At 45.7% G+C, this 16,669-nt stretch overlaps 1 protein-coding gene across 10 annotated transcripts in view; it reads left to right on the top strand.

Moving 5' to 3' along the window:
• The window catches only part of LOC128701228 (protein Smaug homolog 2), a 556,102-nt gene that overhangs the window by 456,089 nt on the left and 83,344 nt on the right, over positions 1-16,669 (top strand). For all 10 annotated transcript variants that reach the window (XR_011392860.1, XM_053794848.2, XM_070091914.1 and 7 more), the window contains one exon: positions 669-790. Coding sequence is in view for 9 of the 10 variants with exons in the window: in XM_053794848.2 (XP_053650823.1) it covers positions 669-790 (122 nt within the window). In the remaining variant the exon portion in view is untranslated. The remainder of the gene's footprint in view (positions 1-668; positions 791-16,669) is intronic.

Genomic DNA, 16,669 nt, shown 5'->3' with positions numbered 1-16,669 from the left:
CAAAATATACCAATAACAATACTGCGCTAGCTAAGGATTCGAACCCAGGTTGTACTGGCTCGCCATTGTGAGCAAGAACCACATGACGACTTAACCCACAGGACCACCCAATCCTACAAGAACCAAGCACCCAGCCAAGCTAGGTGTGTTACTCTTGGTCCGAGGACATACTGAGGTGTGGACGCTTTCAAGCTCCCACACCTTATTATTATAAGAGGCTTTAAACTTGAGTGTCATACACATATAACCCGCACATAGGAGAAGAAACTTATGACGACATTAAGGTCAAACCTGTACCGAAATGTCGTCACAAGTTTCTTTCTCCTATGTGCGTGTTATTTGTGTATTGTTCCAGTCACAGTATTGTGCCATTTTATTCTTTTTGAGTGTCATTTAGCAAAGATTAGTGGAAGTTGTATCGTGTCCTCTAATCACCAGAGAAGCACTGCTCTGCCAACCTGAGGCAGTTGAGACATGACGTGTACATGTTACATGTGTCATTGAAGACAAGCAGTGGTGAAGGCTTGATCTACCGTCCATAATGGTGAGGCAGACAATTTACCAACCTCCATTCACCTTGTTAGTAGGTACACAACACGGTGTTAGGTTAATTAATTATATAGAGAGGGGTATATAAAGGTGTATTGACAGTGTTTGTTTTGTTTCAGCGTGGGTGAGTCAGATCCCTGAAGCCAAGGATGGTGGAGCATCCGACCTCCTCCACCACCTGCCTCTCCTCCGACCCTCCAACACTGAGGCCAAGCTGCAGTATCTCTCCATCATCCCCAAGGTCAGTCTCCAACACTCCTTAATGTCACTGTAATGCCAGTCTCCAACACTCATCAATGTCACTCTGTAATGTCAGTCTCCAATACTCATCAATGTCACTCTGTAATGTCAGTCTCCAAGACTCTCCAAGGTCAGTCTCCAGCATCACCATGGTCAGTCTTTTTCATTCTCAATCACAGTCTTAACTACTGGGAACACTTCTTAGCACTGACACGGAGAGTAACATCATAATATATACATAAAGAACAAAAAGGCACAGTACCGTGACTGGAATGATGCACAGACAACCCGCACATAGGACAGTGTGACTGTAAATGGTACAAGTCGGACCTAAATGTAATCGTAAGTTTCTCTCTCCTATATGTGCGAGGTATTTGTGTAATATATACATAAAAGAGAGTAATATCATGATATATACGTATCAGAGAGTAACATAATACATATAGAGAGTACCATATTATATACATATAGAGAGTACCATATTATATACATATAGAGAGTACTATTATAATATATACATACGAGTAGCATCGAAATATATTCCTGGGATACAGTGGATGGTCCCGGCCCTCCAGTGTCTATAATCACAGAAAGACTTGTACCCAGTGAACCGTCAGTCAGACTGAAGACTGACAGTCTCATTGAATTATTTCATGAGAGAGACTCGGAACGATGCCAACATCTGCACGACTACTGACAATGACCCTACATCTTGACTTAGAAGCCACTGATAGTGACCCATGCCCACACTGGTGAATCTGACCCATGCCCACACTGGTGGATCTGACCCATGCCCACACTGGTGGATCTGACCCATGCCCACACTGGTGGATCTGACCCATGCCCACACTGGTGGATCTGACCCATGCCCACACTGGTGGATCTGACCCATGCCCACACTGGTGGATCTGACCCATGCCCACACTGGTGGATCTGACCCATGCCCACACTGGTGAATCTGACCTATGCCCACACTGGTGGATCTAACCCATGCCCACACTGGTGGATCTGACCCATGCCCACACTGGTGGATCTGATCCATACCCACACTGGTGGATCTGACCCATGCCACACTGGTGGATCTGACCCATGCCCACACTGGTGGATCTGACCCATGCCCACACTGGTGAATGACCCATGCCCACACTGGTGGATCTGACCCATGCCCACACTGGTGGATCTGACCCATGCCCACACTGATGGATCTGACCCATGCCCACACTGGTGGATCTGACCCATGCCCACACTGGTGGATCTGACCCATGCCCACAGTGGTGGATCTGACCCATGCCACACTGGTGGATCTGACCCATGCCCACACTGGTGGATCTGACCCATGCCCACACTGGTGGATCTGACCCATGCACACACTGGTGGATCTGACCCATGCCCACACTGGTGGATCTGACCCATGCCACACTGGTGGATCTGACCCATGCCCACACTGGTGGATCTGATCCATGCCCACACTGGTGGATCTGACCCATGCCCACACTGGTGAATCTGACCTATGCCCACACTGGTGGATCTGACCCATGCCCACACTGGTGGATCTGACCCATGCCCACACTGGTGGATCTGATCCATGCCCACACTGGTGGATCTGACCCATGCCCACACTGGTGAATCTGACCTATGCCCACACTGGTGGATCTGACCCATGCCCACACTGGTGGATCTGACCCATGCCCACACTGGTGGATCTGACCCATGCCCACACTGGTGGATCTGATCCATGCCCACACTGGTGGATCTGACCCATGCCCACACTGGTGAATCTGACCTATGCCCACACTGGTGGATCTGACCCATGCCCACACTGGTGGATCTGACCCATGCCCACACTGGTGGATCTGATCCATACCCACACTGGTGGATCTGACCCATGCCCACACTGGTGAATCTGACCTATGCCCACACTGGTGGATCTGACCCATGCCCACACTGGTGGATCTGATCCATGCCCACACTGGTGGATCTGACCCATGCCCACACTGGTGGATCTGACCCATGCCCACACTGGTGGATCTGACCCATGCCCACACTGGTGGATCTGACCCATGCTCACACTGGTGGATCTGACCCATGCCAACACTGCTGGATCTGACCCATGCCCACACTGGTGGATCTGATCCACACCCACACTGGTGGATCTGACCCACGCCCACACTGGTGGATCTGACCCATGCCCACACTGGTGGATCTGACCCACGCCCACACTGGTGGATCTGACCCACACCCACACTGGTGGATCTGACCCACGCCCACACTGGTGGATCTGACCCATGCCCACACTGGTGGATCTGACCCACGTCCACACTGGTGGATCTGACCCATGCCCACACTGGTGGATCTGACCCATGCCCACTGGTGGATCTGACCCATGCCCACTGGTGGATCTGACCCATGCCCACACTGGTGGATCTGACCCATGCCCACACTGGGATCTGACCCATGCCCACACTGGTGGATCTGACCCATGCCCACACTGGTGGATCTGACCCATGCCCACACTGGTGGATCTGACCCATGCCCACTGGTGGATCTGACCCATGCCCACACTGGTGGATCTGACCCATGCCCACACTGGTGGATCTGATCCACACCCACACTGGTGGATCTGACCCACGCCCACACTGGTGGATCTGACCCATGCCCACACTGGTGGATCTGACCCACGCCCACACTGGTGGATCTGACCCACACCCACACTGGTGGATCTGACCCACGCCCACACTGGTGGATCTGACCCACGCCCACACTGGTGGATCTGACCCACGTCCACACTGGTGGATCTGGCCCATGCCCACACTGGTGGATCTGACCCATGCCCACTGGTGGATCTGACCCATGCCCACACTGGTGGATCTGACCCATGCCCACACTGGGATCTGACCCATGCCCACACTGGGATCTGACCCATGCCCACACTGGTGGATCTGACCCATGCCCACACTGGTGGATCTGACCCATGCCACACTGGTGTATCTGACCCATGCCCACTGCTGGATCTGACCCATGCCCACACTGCTGGATCTGACCCATGCCCACACTGCTGGATCTGACCCATGCCCACACTGCTGGATCTGACCCATGCCCACACTGCTGGATCTGACCCATGCCCACACTAGTGGATCTGACCCATGCCCACACTGGTGGATCTGACCCATGCCCACACTGGGATCTGACCCATGCCCACACTGGTGGATCTGACCCATGCCCACACTGCTGGATCTGACCCATGCCCACACTGCTGGATCTGACCCATGCCCACACTAGTGGATCTGACCCATGCCCACACTGGTGGATCTGACCCATGCCCACACTGGGATCTGACCCATGCCCACACTGGTGGATCTGACCCATGCCCACACTGGTGGATCTGACCCATGCCCACTGCTGGATCTGACCCATGCCCACACTGCTGGATCTGACCCATGCCCACACTGCTGGATCTGACCCATGCCCACACTGGTGGATCTGACCCATGCCCACACTGGTGGATCTGACCCATGCCCACACTGCTGGATCTGACCCATGCCCACACTGGGATCTGACCTATGCCCACACTGGTGGATCTGACCCATGCCCACACTGGTGGATCTGACCCATGCCACACTGCTGGATCTGACCCATGCCCACACTGGTGGATCTGACCCATGCCCACACTGGTGGATCTGACCCATGCCCACACTGGTGGATCTGACCCATGCCCACACTGCTGGATCTGACCCATGCCCACACTGCTGGATCTGACCCATGCCCACACTGCTGGATCTGACCCATGCCCACACTAGTGGATCACAATATGCAACACAATCACCTGCCTTAAATATATTATGCATTTGATATACCTTTGGCGAGTTTCAAGAGTTACAAGACTCCCGCAGTCCGGCCCTAAATGTCAGGCTTGTCTGATCTTGCCGGATATACCATGCTGTTGCTGGCCCTCTGGCACACACATCCAATACAGCCTGGTTGATCTGGCACTTGGGGGAGGTACTTGTCCAGTTTCCTTTTCTGAGTGCCGGCTACATGCGTCATCCCACAGTCAATATATGAGTGGGTGGGAGTTGGACCTGACTAGCTTGTTGAGTGGAGGTGACCAGACTGGGTGGGTCATTGGGCTAATCCGGGAGGGAGACATGGACCTGCTCCGCATGGGTCAGTAGGCCTGCTGCAGTGTTCCTTCTTTCTTATGTTCTTATGTTCTCTACAATGCTACTGAGATAGCCCCGCTGTACAAAGCCATTGACATAGCCCTACTCTACAAAGTCACGCATATAGCCTCACTACAGAGCCACGCATATAGCCCCACTACAAAGTCACGCATATAGCCCCAGTACAGAGTCACGCATGTAGCCCCAGTACAAAGTCACGCATGTAACCCCACTACAGAGTCACGCATGTAGCCCCACTTTACGACGCCACGCATGTAGCCCCACTTTACGACGCCACGCATATAGCCCCATTACAGAGCCACGCATATAGGCCCACTACAAAGCCACGCATATAGCCCCACTACAAAGTCACGCATATAGCACTACAGAGTCACGCATGTAGCCCACTCTACAAAGTCACACAAATAGCCCCACTCAACAAAGTCACGCATATAGCCCCACTCAACAAAGTCACGCATATAGCCCCACTACAGAGTCACGCATATAGCCCCACTCTACAAAGATGGTATTCCAGCAGTCACAAATTATATATACGTAGCAGTAAGGTCACCTACAAAGGTGTTCGAGAGAGTTTTAAGAAACATGATTACCAGACACATTGACTCACAACAACTGCCCAACCCAGGGCAACACTGGTTTAGAGCAAGTTGCCCCTGCCTCTCGCTATTCCACAGCCATTAATAATACTCTTGAAGGCACTTGTTCCCTCTAGCCTTGAATATAGATGTTCACTTATAGCTCTTTTTAAGGCAGGTGGAATTTTGGATGTGGAGAATATAAAGAGAACCTTCACTGCTCTTATAAATTCAGTCGAACAGCTCTTAAATTATTGTTAATATTTGAAGTCTCTTAACTGTGCTCCCTGTAACTTAGGCTTACAAAGATGCATCAGAATTTGCACCTGGAAAATTCTGGAGGGAGTGATGTTAGATCTGTACTCTGAAATTACTCCTTAAAAGAGCAAGAGTGTTGGAAGACGTGAAAAATACTTGAAAAGCAGGAGTTCAAGTAAGAACAAAGGGCACAAGACTTTTCAGTATCCTCCTTTCATTTATAAGAAAATTGACCAGCAAACAACTGGTTGTCTTCGAGATGGAATTTGATAAGTTCCTCAAGTCAGTTTCTGATCAGCCAGGCTGTGGTGCCTCCGTTGAACTGCGTGCGACTGTCACTAGCAGTCTGGCTCATCAGGCCCTCCGAAAGGAGACCTGGTCTGGGACCGATCTGCAGAGATGGTGACCTCCCCCTCCCCCGGAGTCGACTATGGGTAGACTGGCATATCAGCTTATTGGAGTGAGAGGTACGGGAGGAAGTACTGGAGCGAGAGGTACGGGAGGAAGTACTGGAGTGAGAGGTACGGGAGGAAGTGTGGGATGAACAAAGTGTAAAGCAGGGGCGCCGTGGGCATAAAAGAAACTGTACCAGTTTGTACAGGAAGTGTCAGAAGAGCCAGGTTTTGAGGACTGTGTGGGTCGCAGAACCACGTGCAACAGTAGCCTGGTTGATCACCAGGGAAGGCTGGCCTCAGGATAGGTGTTAAAACAGGAACACTCCATATATCAGTAACTATTATTCATCGAGAAATAAGTTAGACAAAGACCTCGGCAGAAATTCAACCCCTGTATACACAGGTAGATAAATACATTCCCTCCCTCCATTCCTTCCTCCCTCCTTTCACCTCTCCCACTGTTCTTCCATCCCCCCGCCTTTCTGCTCCCCACACACTGATAAATACACCCTTCTCTCTCTCCCCCCCACTCTTGGATGACATGACGTCTCTCAGGTAAGAAGTGCTGCAAGTATCTGTCTGCCTTACTGGTGTTTCATGCTTACTTCACTAGTGTGCTAGGTAGTGTTTGCTCACCTGTGTAATTACACTCATAATGAGGAAGTATGACACTTTGGAATGATGAAGAATGAGTGGCATGCGTCTACCCTTGATATAATTTTGATGGGTTTCGAGAACTATCATATTCACGCAGCCCGTCCCTGGTATCTGGTGCTTGCCTAATCGACCAGGCTGTTGCTGTTGGCAGCCCGCTGGCCAACATATCCATCACCGACTGATTGATATGGCTCTTGGCGTACGTACTTGTTAAGTTTTCTCTTGAAAACTTCTACACTTGTTCTGGCAGTGTTTCTGATATCTTCTGGTAAGATGTTTGCAGTTCTGGGACCACGAATATTGATACAGTGTTCTTTTATTGTGCCCACGGCGCTTCTGGCATTCACTGGCCATCATTACATTTATTTGCCTTATTGTATTCGTTGGAAGAAAAGCCAGCTGACGTTACTACCAGGTCCTTTAAGGGTTCTAACATTCTATTTGGTAATCCTCTTGCATTTTGTACATATTTTCTACACAATTGAAACTTATTTCTATTGTCATGTTATTCTCCATTGCTACCTGCTAGACTTTTGCTTGTATTTTCTTGCAGTATTTTCGTTTCTTCTACTGAGATGTTATTCTTATTTTGATGTCAGCAAGTAATGATAGGAAAGTGTGGCGAGAGTTTTGGTGTGTCCGCTGTGAGGATAAGAAACATTACAGTCGCCAGGATCCTGCCTTTTGTTACTACTAACTACTATTTGTGTTCTGTCTCAGTTGTACATTAATTTGCCTTCTTTTTCCGTTATGCCTATCGTCCTCATTTTATATGTAATACCCTTTGATCGCATTTGTTAAATTCTTTTGCGAAATCCATGTGCATAACATCTGTGTTTTGATGTTTTTCCAGCACCTCTATAATGTGTCCTGGTGGTTTAGTAGCTGTGAAAAGTATGATATTACCAATCTAAATCCATGCTGGTTTGTATGTACACCTTGCGTTGTTCCATAAAATTTTGTAACTTGTCATTTCATCATTCATTGAGAGAGTTTAATAATATTCGATGTTAGGACTGTTGGTCTGAAATTTTGGGTTAGTGCTCTACTACCGACTTCATACAAAGCAACTGTGTCCACGTGCTGTAAGGCCTCCGGTATTTCACCTAGATCTAACCTCTCTATCCAAGTGATACTGATTGCTGGTAATAGTGATACTTGGCAATTCTTTATAAGGAATTCCACGAATCCAATCCAGGTGTTGCGTGAGTGGGCTGGTTTTTCTTTTCCGAATTTTGCAGGATTAATGTTTATGACAGTTATATGTTCTATATGGCCTTCAGAGGCAATTAAAAAAAATATTATTGCATTCTCTGCCGTGCTTTCATTTAGTGGATAGCTGAACACTCCGTATTAGGCTTTTAGAATTTCACCTCTTTTTTTTTTTCATTGTCAGTGTATGAACCTCCTGTGATTAATAGTTCAGTTCTACAGGTGGTTCCAAACTTGGATTTTTCATGTGTAGAAATATTTGAGGTTTCTTGGAATATCTTGGACAGCATTTTATCTAATACGATAACTTAGATTTGTGTCAGTCTCAGTAATCTTTCGTTTAAGATTATCTTTCCCGTTCAGATAATCTTTTACGTTTTTTAAGCAGTTCAGTAAACCCTTTTTTATTCTATACACTTTTTTTTATGCTCTCCAGGGTTTATCTACAATTAACACATTCCACTTGCTTATTATCCTCTCTGGAGGGCGGTGCAAGGTTCGTAGGGTCGAGTCCTGGCCTGCCGCAGTTTGGTAAATGATTTAAAATCACTTGTTTCTTGATTTCATTGATTATATATATATATATATATATATATATATATATATTTGTATATATATATATAAATATATATATATATATATATATATATATATATAATTGTGTGTGTATACTTGGCTCATTCCAGTATTTAGTTTTCAGTTATATCGTCACGTCCTAGTCCACCTTGGACTAAGGCCATGCTGCTTCTTGGTACACCAGTTGCACAAACACTGTAGATATTACACACAGTTGAATGCAGTGCAGGAGCTGGTCATGGTCACTGAAATCATCTTCACTTATTAAATGCCTAGGAAGTAAAGCTTTCTTGCACCACCAATGGTAATCGTGCAGATTTTAACGCTTCATGGTTTGCACTCAGTCACCTTGTTGCCAGAGGTATTGCTGCCTTTTTTTAATGTGTGTGGTTGGCAATGTTTTTATAGGTTTTTGTAACCTGATGTAACGTAAAATATAGAAAATGGTATTGATGGTGCATACCACGTATCAACGTAAGAACCATGCTGCAAGACCCAGTTAACCATGTAACACACAGGACGTACGTGGTAGAATTACTAGTAGTAGTAGTAGTGGTAGTAACAGTAATGACAGTACTAGTAATAGTAGTAGAGGTCACCTAGTACAAAATTATCATCACAGTTCACATTAGACAGTGTGTACTAGCATAACGCACAGGATTGTAATGCATGGCTAGCCAGTGCTGAAACTAACAGACGTGTACTCTACCAATATACGTGTTTTAACTAGTACATCGATGTTCTGACTGCTATACCAGTATTCTGACTAGCACGCCAGTGTTCTGACTGCTATACCTGTGTTCTAACTAGTACACCAGTGTTCTAACTAGTAAACCAGTGCTCTAACCACTACAGTTTTCTAACCACTATACCAGTGTTCTAACCACCACACCAGTGCTCTAACCACCACACCAGTGTTCTAACCACCACACCATTGCACTAACCACCACACCAGTGTTCTAACCACCACACCAGTGCACTAACCACCACACCAATGCTCTACCACACCAGTGTTCTAACCACCACACCAGTGCTCTAACCACTACAGTGCTCTAACCACCACAAAAGTGTTCTAACCACCACACTAGTGCTCTAACCACCACACTAGTGCTCTAACCACCACACCAGTGTTCTAACCACTACAGTGTTCTAACCACCACACCAGTGTTCTAACCACTACATTACTCTAACCACCACACCAGTGCTCTAACCACTCCACCAGTGTTCTAACCACTACAGCAGTGTTCTAACCACTACACCAGTGTTCTAACCACTACACCAGTGTTCTAACCACTACACCAGTGTTCTAACCACTACACCAGTGTTCTAACCACTACAGCAGCGTTCTAACCACTACAGCAGCGTTCTAACCACTACAGCAGCGTTCTAACCACTACAGCAGTGTTCTAACCACTACAGCAGTGCTCTAACCACTACACCAGTGTTCTAACCACTACACCAGTGTTCTAACCACTATACCAGTGTTCTAACCACTACACCAGTGTTCTAACCACTACACCAGTGTTCTAACCACTACAGCAGCGTTCTAACCACTACAGCAGCGTTCTAACCACTACAGCAGCGTTCTAACCACTACAGCAGTGTTCTAACCACTACAGCAGTGCTCTAACCACTACACCAGTGTTCTAACCACTACTCCAGTGTTCTAACCACTACACCAGTGTTCTAACCACTACATCAGTGTTCTAACCACTACAGCAGTGCTCTAACCACTACAGCAGTGTTCTAACCACTACAGCAGTGCTCTAACCACTACACCAGTGTTCTAACCACTACACCAGTGCTCTAACCACAACAGCAGTGTTCTAACCACAACAGCAGTGTTCTAACCACTAAACCAGTGTTCTAACCACTACAGCAGTGTTCTAACCACTACAACAGTGCTCTAACCACTACAGCAGTGTTCTAACCACTACAGCAGTGCTCTAACCACTACACCAGTGTTCTAACCACTACACCAGTGTTCTAACCACTACACCAGTGTTCTAACCACTACCCCAGTGTTCTAACCACTACCCCAGTGTTCTAACCACTACACCAGTGTTCTAACCACTACACCAGTGTTCTAACCACTACACCAGTGTTCTAGCCACTACATCTGTTCTAACCACTACCCCAGTGTTCTAACCACTACACTAGTGTTCTAACCACTACACCAGCGTTCTAACCACTACAGTGTTCTAACCACTACACCAGTGTTCTAACCACTACACTAGTGTTCTAACCACTACACCAGCGTTCTAACCACTACAGTGTTCTAACCACTACACCAGTGTTCTAACCACTACACCAGTGTTCTAACCACTACACTAGTGTTCTAACCACTACACCAGTGTTCTAACCACTACACTAGTGTTCTAACCACTACACCAGTGTTCTAACCACTACACCAGCGTTCTAACCACTACAGTGTTCTAACCACTACACCAGTGTTCTAACCACTACAACAGTGCTCTAACCACTACAGCAGTGTTCTAACCACTACACTAGTGTTCTAACCACTACACCAGTGTTCTAACCACTACACTAGTGTTCTAACCACTACACTAGTGTTCTAACCACTACACCAGCGTTCTAACCACTACAGTGTTCTAACCACTACACCAGTGTTCTAACCACTACACCAGTGCTCTAACCACTACACCAGTGCTCTAACCACTACAGTGCTCTAACCACTACACCAGTGTTCTAACCACTACACAAGTGCTCTAACCACTACACAAGTGCTCTAACCACTACACAAGTGCTCTAACCACTACACCAGTGTTCTAACCACTACACCAGTGTTCTAACCACTACACCAGTGCTCTAACCACTACACCGGTGTTCTAACCACTACACCAGTGTTCTAACTACTACACCAGTGTTCTAACCACTACAGTGCTCTAACCACTACACCAGTGTTCTAACCACTACACCAGTGTTCTAACCACTACATCAGTGTTCTAACCACTACAGTGCTCTAACCACTACACCAGTGTTCTAACTACTACATCAGTGTTCTAACCACTACAGCAGTGTTCTAACCACTACAGCAGTGTTCTAACCACTACACCAGTGTTCTAACCACTACACCAGTGTTCTAACCACTACATCAGTGTTCTAACCACTACAGCAGTGTTCTAACCACTACACCAGTGCTCTAACCACTACAGTGCTCTAACCACTACACCAGTGTTCTAACTACTACATCAGTGTTCTAACCACTACAGCAGTGTTCTAACCACTACAGCAGTGTTCTAACCACTACAGCAGTGTTCTAACCACTACACCAGTGTTCTAACCACTACATTAGTGTTCTAACCACTACAGTGTTCTAACCACTACATCAGTGTTCTAACCACTACATCAGTGTTCTAACCACTACATCAGTGTTCTAACCACTACATCAGTGTTCTAACCACTACATCAGTGTTCTAACCACTACACCAGCGTTCTAACCACTACACCAGTGTTCTAACCACTACACCAGTGTTCTAACCACTACACCAGTGTTCTAACCACTACATCAGTGTTCTAACCACTACAGCAGTGTTCTAACCACAGTACTGTGCTGGTCTAATATTCCTCCCCCTAGGTACATTTCTCTACCCCAGGAGGTTAACACAGACCACTGCTGTAACCACAAAGGAAGGCTGTGTTCCACTCTGAGTCCCTTCGCAACTCTTATTAATGACTCGTGAAGTCCTAAAACTGTGTAAACAATTTTCAGTTGTATAGAAATACAGCGGGCCGCCAGCTGCAAAAGCCTGGTTGACCAGGGAAGCACCAGACGGGCCTGGGCCAATTTCCGGGCTGTCGGAGTAGGAAAAATAAAACTCTCTGAACTTATCAAAGGCAAAAGCAGCTTTTACAAATTTAATCCAGCATGGCTTAGTGCTGAGAGAACTGACCTGCTAGTTTTAACAGTAGCCTGCTAGTTTTAACAGTAGCCTGCTAGTTTTAACAGTAGCCTGATAATTTTAAGTGTAACCTGTTAGTTTTAACAGTAACCTGTTAGTTTTAACAATAGCATGTTAGTTTTAACAGTAGCCTGATAGTTTTAAGTGTAACCTGTTAGTCTTAACAGGAGCCTGCTAGTTTTAAGAGTAACCTGTTAGTTTTAACAGTAGCCTGCTGGTTTTAAATTTAACCTGTTAGTTTTAACAGTAGCCTGCTAGTTTTAACTGTAACCTGTTAGTTTTAACAGTAGCCTGATAGTTATAGCACTGACTTGCCATGGGTTTCAGTCCTGCCGTACCGTGAATAGTTTCGTGCTATTGCGAGCTGACGAGACATGTGTACCAGGTAGGTATACTTCAGGTATGCATCACATGTATACAGGTGTACTTCAGGTATACATATGTATACTAGGTATACATCACATGTATACTAGGTATACATCACATGTATACTAGGTATACATCACATGTATACTAGGTATACATCACATGTATCCCAGGTATGTATCACATGTATACTAGGTATACATCACATGTATACCACGTATACTTTAGGTGTGCATGACATGTATACCTGGTATACTTCAGGTATATATTACATGTATACCAGGTATCTTATGTATACCACGTATACTTCAGGTATATATCACATGTATACCAATATACATTACATGTATACTACGTATTCTTCAGGTATGCAAAGCATGTATACAGGTATCCTTCAGGTATACATCATGGAACTGATGTGAGATTCATAGTGAAATGTGAAACAGGGTGCCCATAGATTTTATTACCTGTTTACCACACTCATGACCCATGATACACGTCAACATTGTATGTGTCACCTCACACATGACCCATGATACACGTCAACATTGTATGTGTCACCTCACACATGACTCATGATACACGTCAACATTGTGTCACCTCACACATGACTCATGATACACGTCAACATTGTGTCACCTCACACATGACTCATGATACACGTCAACATTGTATGTGTCACCTCACACATGACCCATGATACACGTCAACATTGTATGTGTCACCTCACACATGACTCATGATACACGTCAACATTGTTGTGTCACCTCACACATGACTCATGATACACGTCAACATTGTATGTGTCACCTCACACATGACTCATGATACACGTCAACATTGTTGTGTCACCTCACACATGACTCATGATACACGTCAACATTGTTGTGTCACCTCACACATGACTCATGATACACGTCAACATTGTTGTGTCACCTCACACATGACTCATGATACACGTCAACATTGTTGTGTCACCTCACACATGACTCATGATACACGTCAACATTGTTGTGTCACCTCACACATGACTCATGATACACGTCAACATTGTTGTGTCACCTCACACATGACTCATGATACACGTCAACATTGTTGTGTCACCTCACACATGACTCATGATACACGTCAACATTGTATGTCACCTCACACATGACTCATGATACACGTCAACATTGTATGTCACCTCACACATGACTCATGATACACGTCAACATTGTTGTGTCACCTCACACATGACCCATGATACAGGTCAACATTGTATGTGTCACCTCACACATGACTCATGATACAGGTCAACATTGTATGTGTCACCTCACACATGACCCATGGTACACGTCAACATTGTATGTGTCACCTCACACATGACTCATGATACAGGTCAACATTGTATGTGTCACCTCACACATGACTCATGATACAGGTCAACATTGTATGTGTCACCTCACACATGACCCATGGTACACGTCAACATTGTATGTGTCACCTCACACATGACCCATGGTACACGTCAACATTGTATGTGTCACCTCACACATGACTCATGATACACGTCAACATTGTATGTGTCACCTCACACATGACTCATGATACACGTCAACATTGTATGTGTCACCTCACACATGACTCATGATACAGGTCAACATTGTATGTGTCACCTCACACATGACCCATGGTACACGTCAACATTGTATGTGTCACCTCACACATGACTCATGATACACGTCAACATTGTATGTGTCACCTCACACATGACCCATGGTACACGTCAACATTGTATGTGTCACCTCACACATGACTCATGATACACGTCAACATTGTATGTGTCACCTCACACATGACTCATGATACACGTCAACATTGTATGTGTCACCTTACACATTACTCATGATACGTCAACATTGTCACCTCACACATGACTCATGATACACGTCAACATTGTATGTGTCACCACACACATGACCCATGATACACGTCAACATTGTATGTGTCACCTCACACATGACTCATGATACACGTCAACATTGTATGTGTCACCTTACACATTACTCATGATACGTCAACATTGTCACCTCACACATGACTCATGATACACGTCAACATTGTATGTGTCACCACACACATGACCCATGATACACGTCAACATTGTATGTGTCACCTCACACATGACTCATGATACACGTCAACATTGTATGTGTCACCTTACACATTACTCATGATACGTCAACATTGTCACCTCACACATGACTCATGATACACGTCAACATTGTATGTGTCACCACACACATGACCCATGATACACGTCAACATTGTATGTGTCACCACACACATGACCCATGATACACGTCAACATTGTATGTGTCACCTCACACATGACCCATGATACACGTCAACATTGTATGTGTCACCTCACACATGACCCATGATACACGTCAACATTGTATGTGTCACCTCACGCATGACTCATGATACACGTCAACATTGTATGTGTCACCTCACACATGACTCATGATACACGTCAACATTGTATATGTCACCTCACACATGACCCATGATACACGTCAACATTGTCACCTCACACATGACTCATGATACAAGTCAACATTGTATGTGTCACTTCACACATGACTCATGATACACGTCAACATTGTATGTCACCTCACACATGACCCATGATACACGTCAACATTGTCACCTCACACATGACTCATGATACACGTCAGCATTGTATGCGTCACCTCACACATGACTCATGTTACACGTCAACATTGTATGTGTCACCTCACACATGACTCATGATACACGTCAACATTGTGTCACCTCACACATGACTCATGATACACGTCAACATTGTATGTGTCACCTCACACATGACTCATGATACTCATCAACATTGTATGTGTCACCACACACATGACATGATACACGTCAACATTGTATGTGTCACCTCACACATGGCCCATGATACACGTCAACATTGTATGTGTCACCACACATGACCCATGGTACACGTCAGCATTGTATGTGTCACCTCACACATGACCCATGGTACACGTCAACATTGTATGTGTCACCTCACACATGACTCATGATACACGTCAACATTGTATGTGTCACTTCACACATGACTTATGATACATATCAACATTGTATGTGTCACCTCACACATGACTCATGATACACGTCAACATTGTATGTGTCACCTCACACATGACTCATGATACACGTCAACATTGTATGTGTCACCTCACACATGACTCATGATACACGTCAACATTGTGTCACCTCACACATGACTCATGATACACGTCAACATTGTGTCATCTCACACATGACTCATGATACTCGTCAACATTATTGTCACCTCACACATGACCCATGATACACATCAACATTGTATGTGTCACCTCACACATGACTCATGATACACGTCAACATTGTATGTGTCACCTCACACATGACTCATGATACACGTCAACATTGTATGTGTCACCTCACACATGACTCATGATACTCGTCATCATTGTATGTGTCACCTCACACATGACTCATGATACTCGTCAACATTGTATGTGTCACCTCACACATGACTCATCATACTTGTCAACATTGTTGTGTGTCACTTCACACATGACTCATGCTCGTCAAGATGGTATGTGTCACCTCACACATGACTCATCATACTCGTCAACATTGTTGTATGTGTCAGCTCACACATGACTCATGATACTCGTCAA

This window comes from Cherax quadricarinatus, chromosome 37, assembly GCF_038502225.1.
Source record: "Cherax quadricarinatus isolate ZL_2023a chromosome 37, ASM3850222v1, whole genome shotgun sequence".
In the NCBI taxonomy this organism is placed as follows: Eukaryota; Metazoa; Arthropoda; class Malacostraca; order Decapoda; family Parastacidae; genus Cherax; species Cherax quadricarinatus.
This window is presented reverse-complemented; position numbering and strand designations above follow the sequence as displayed.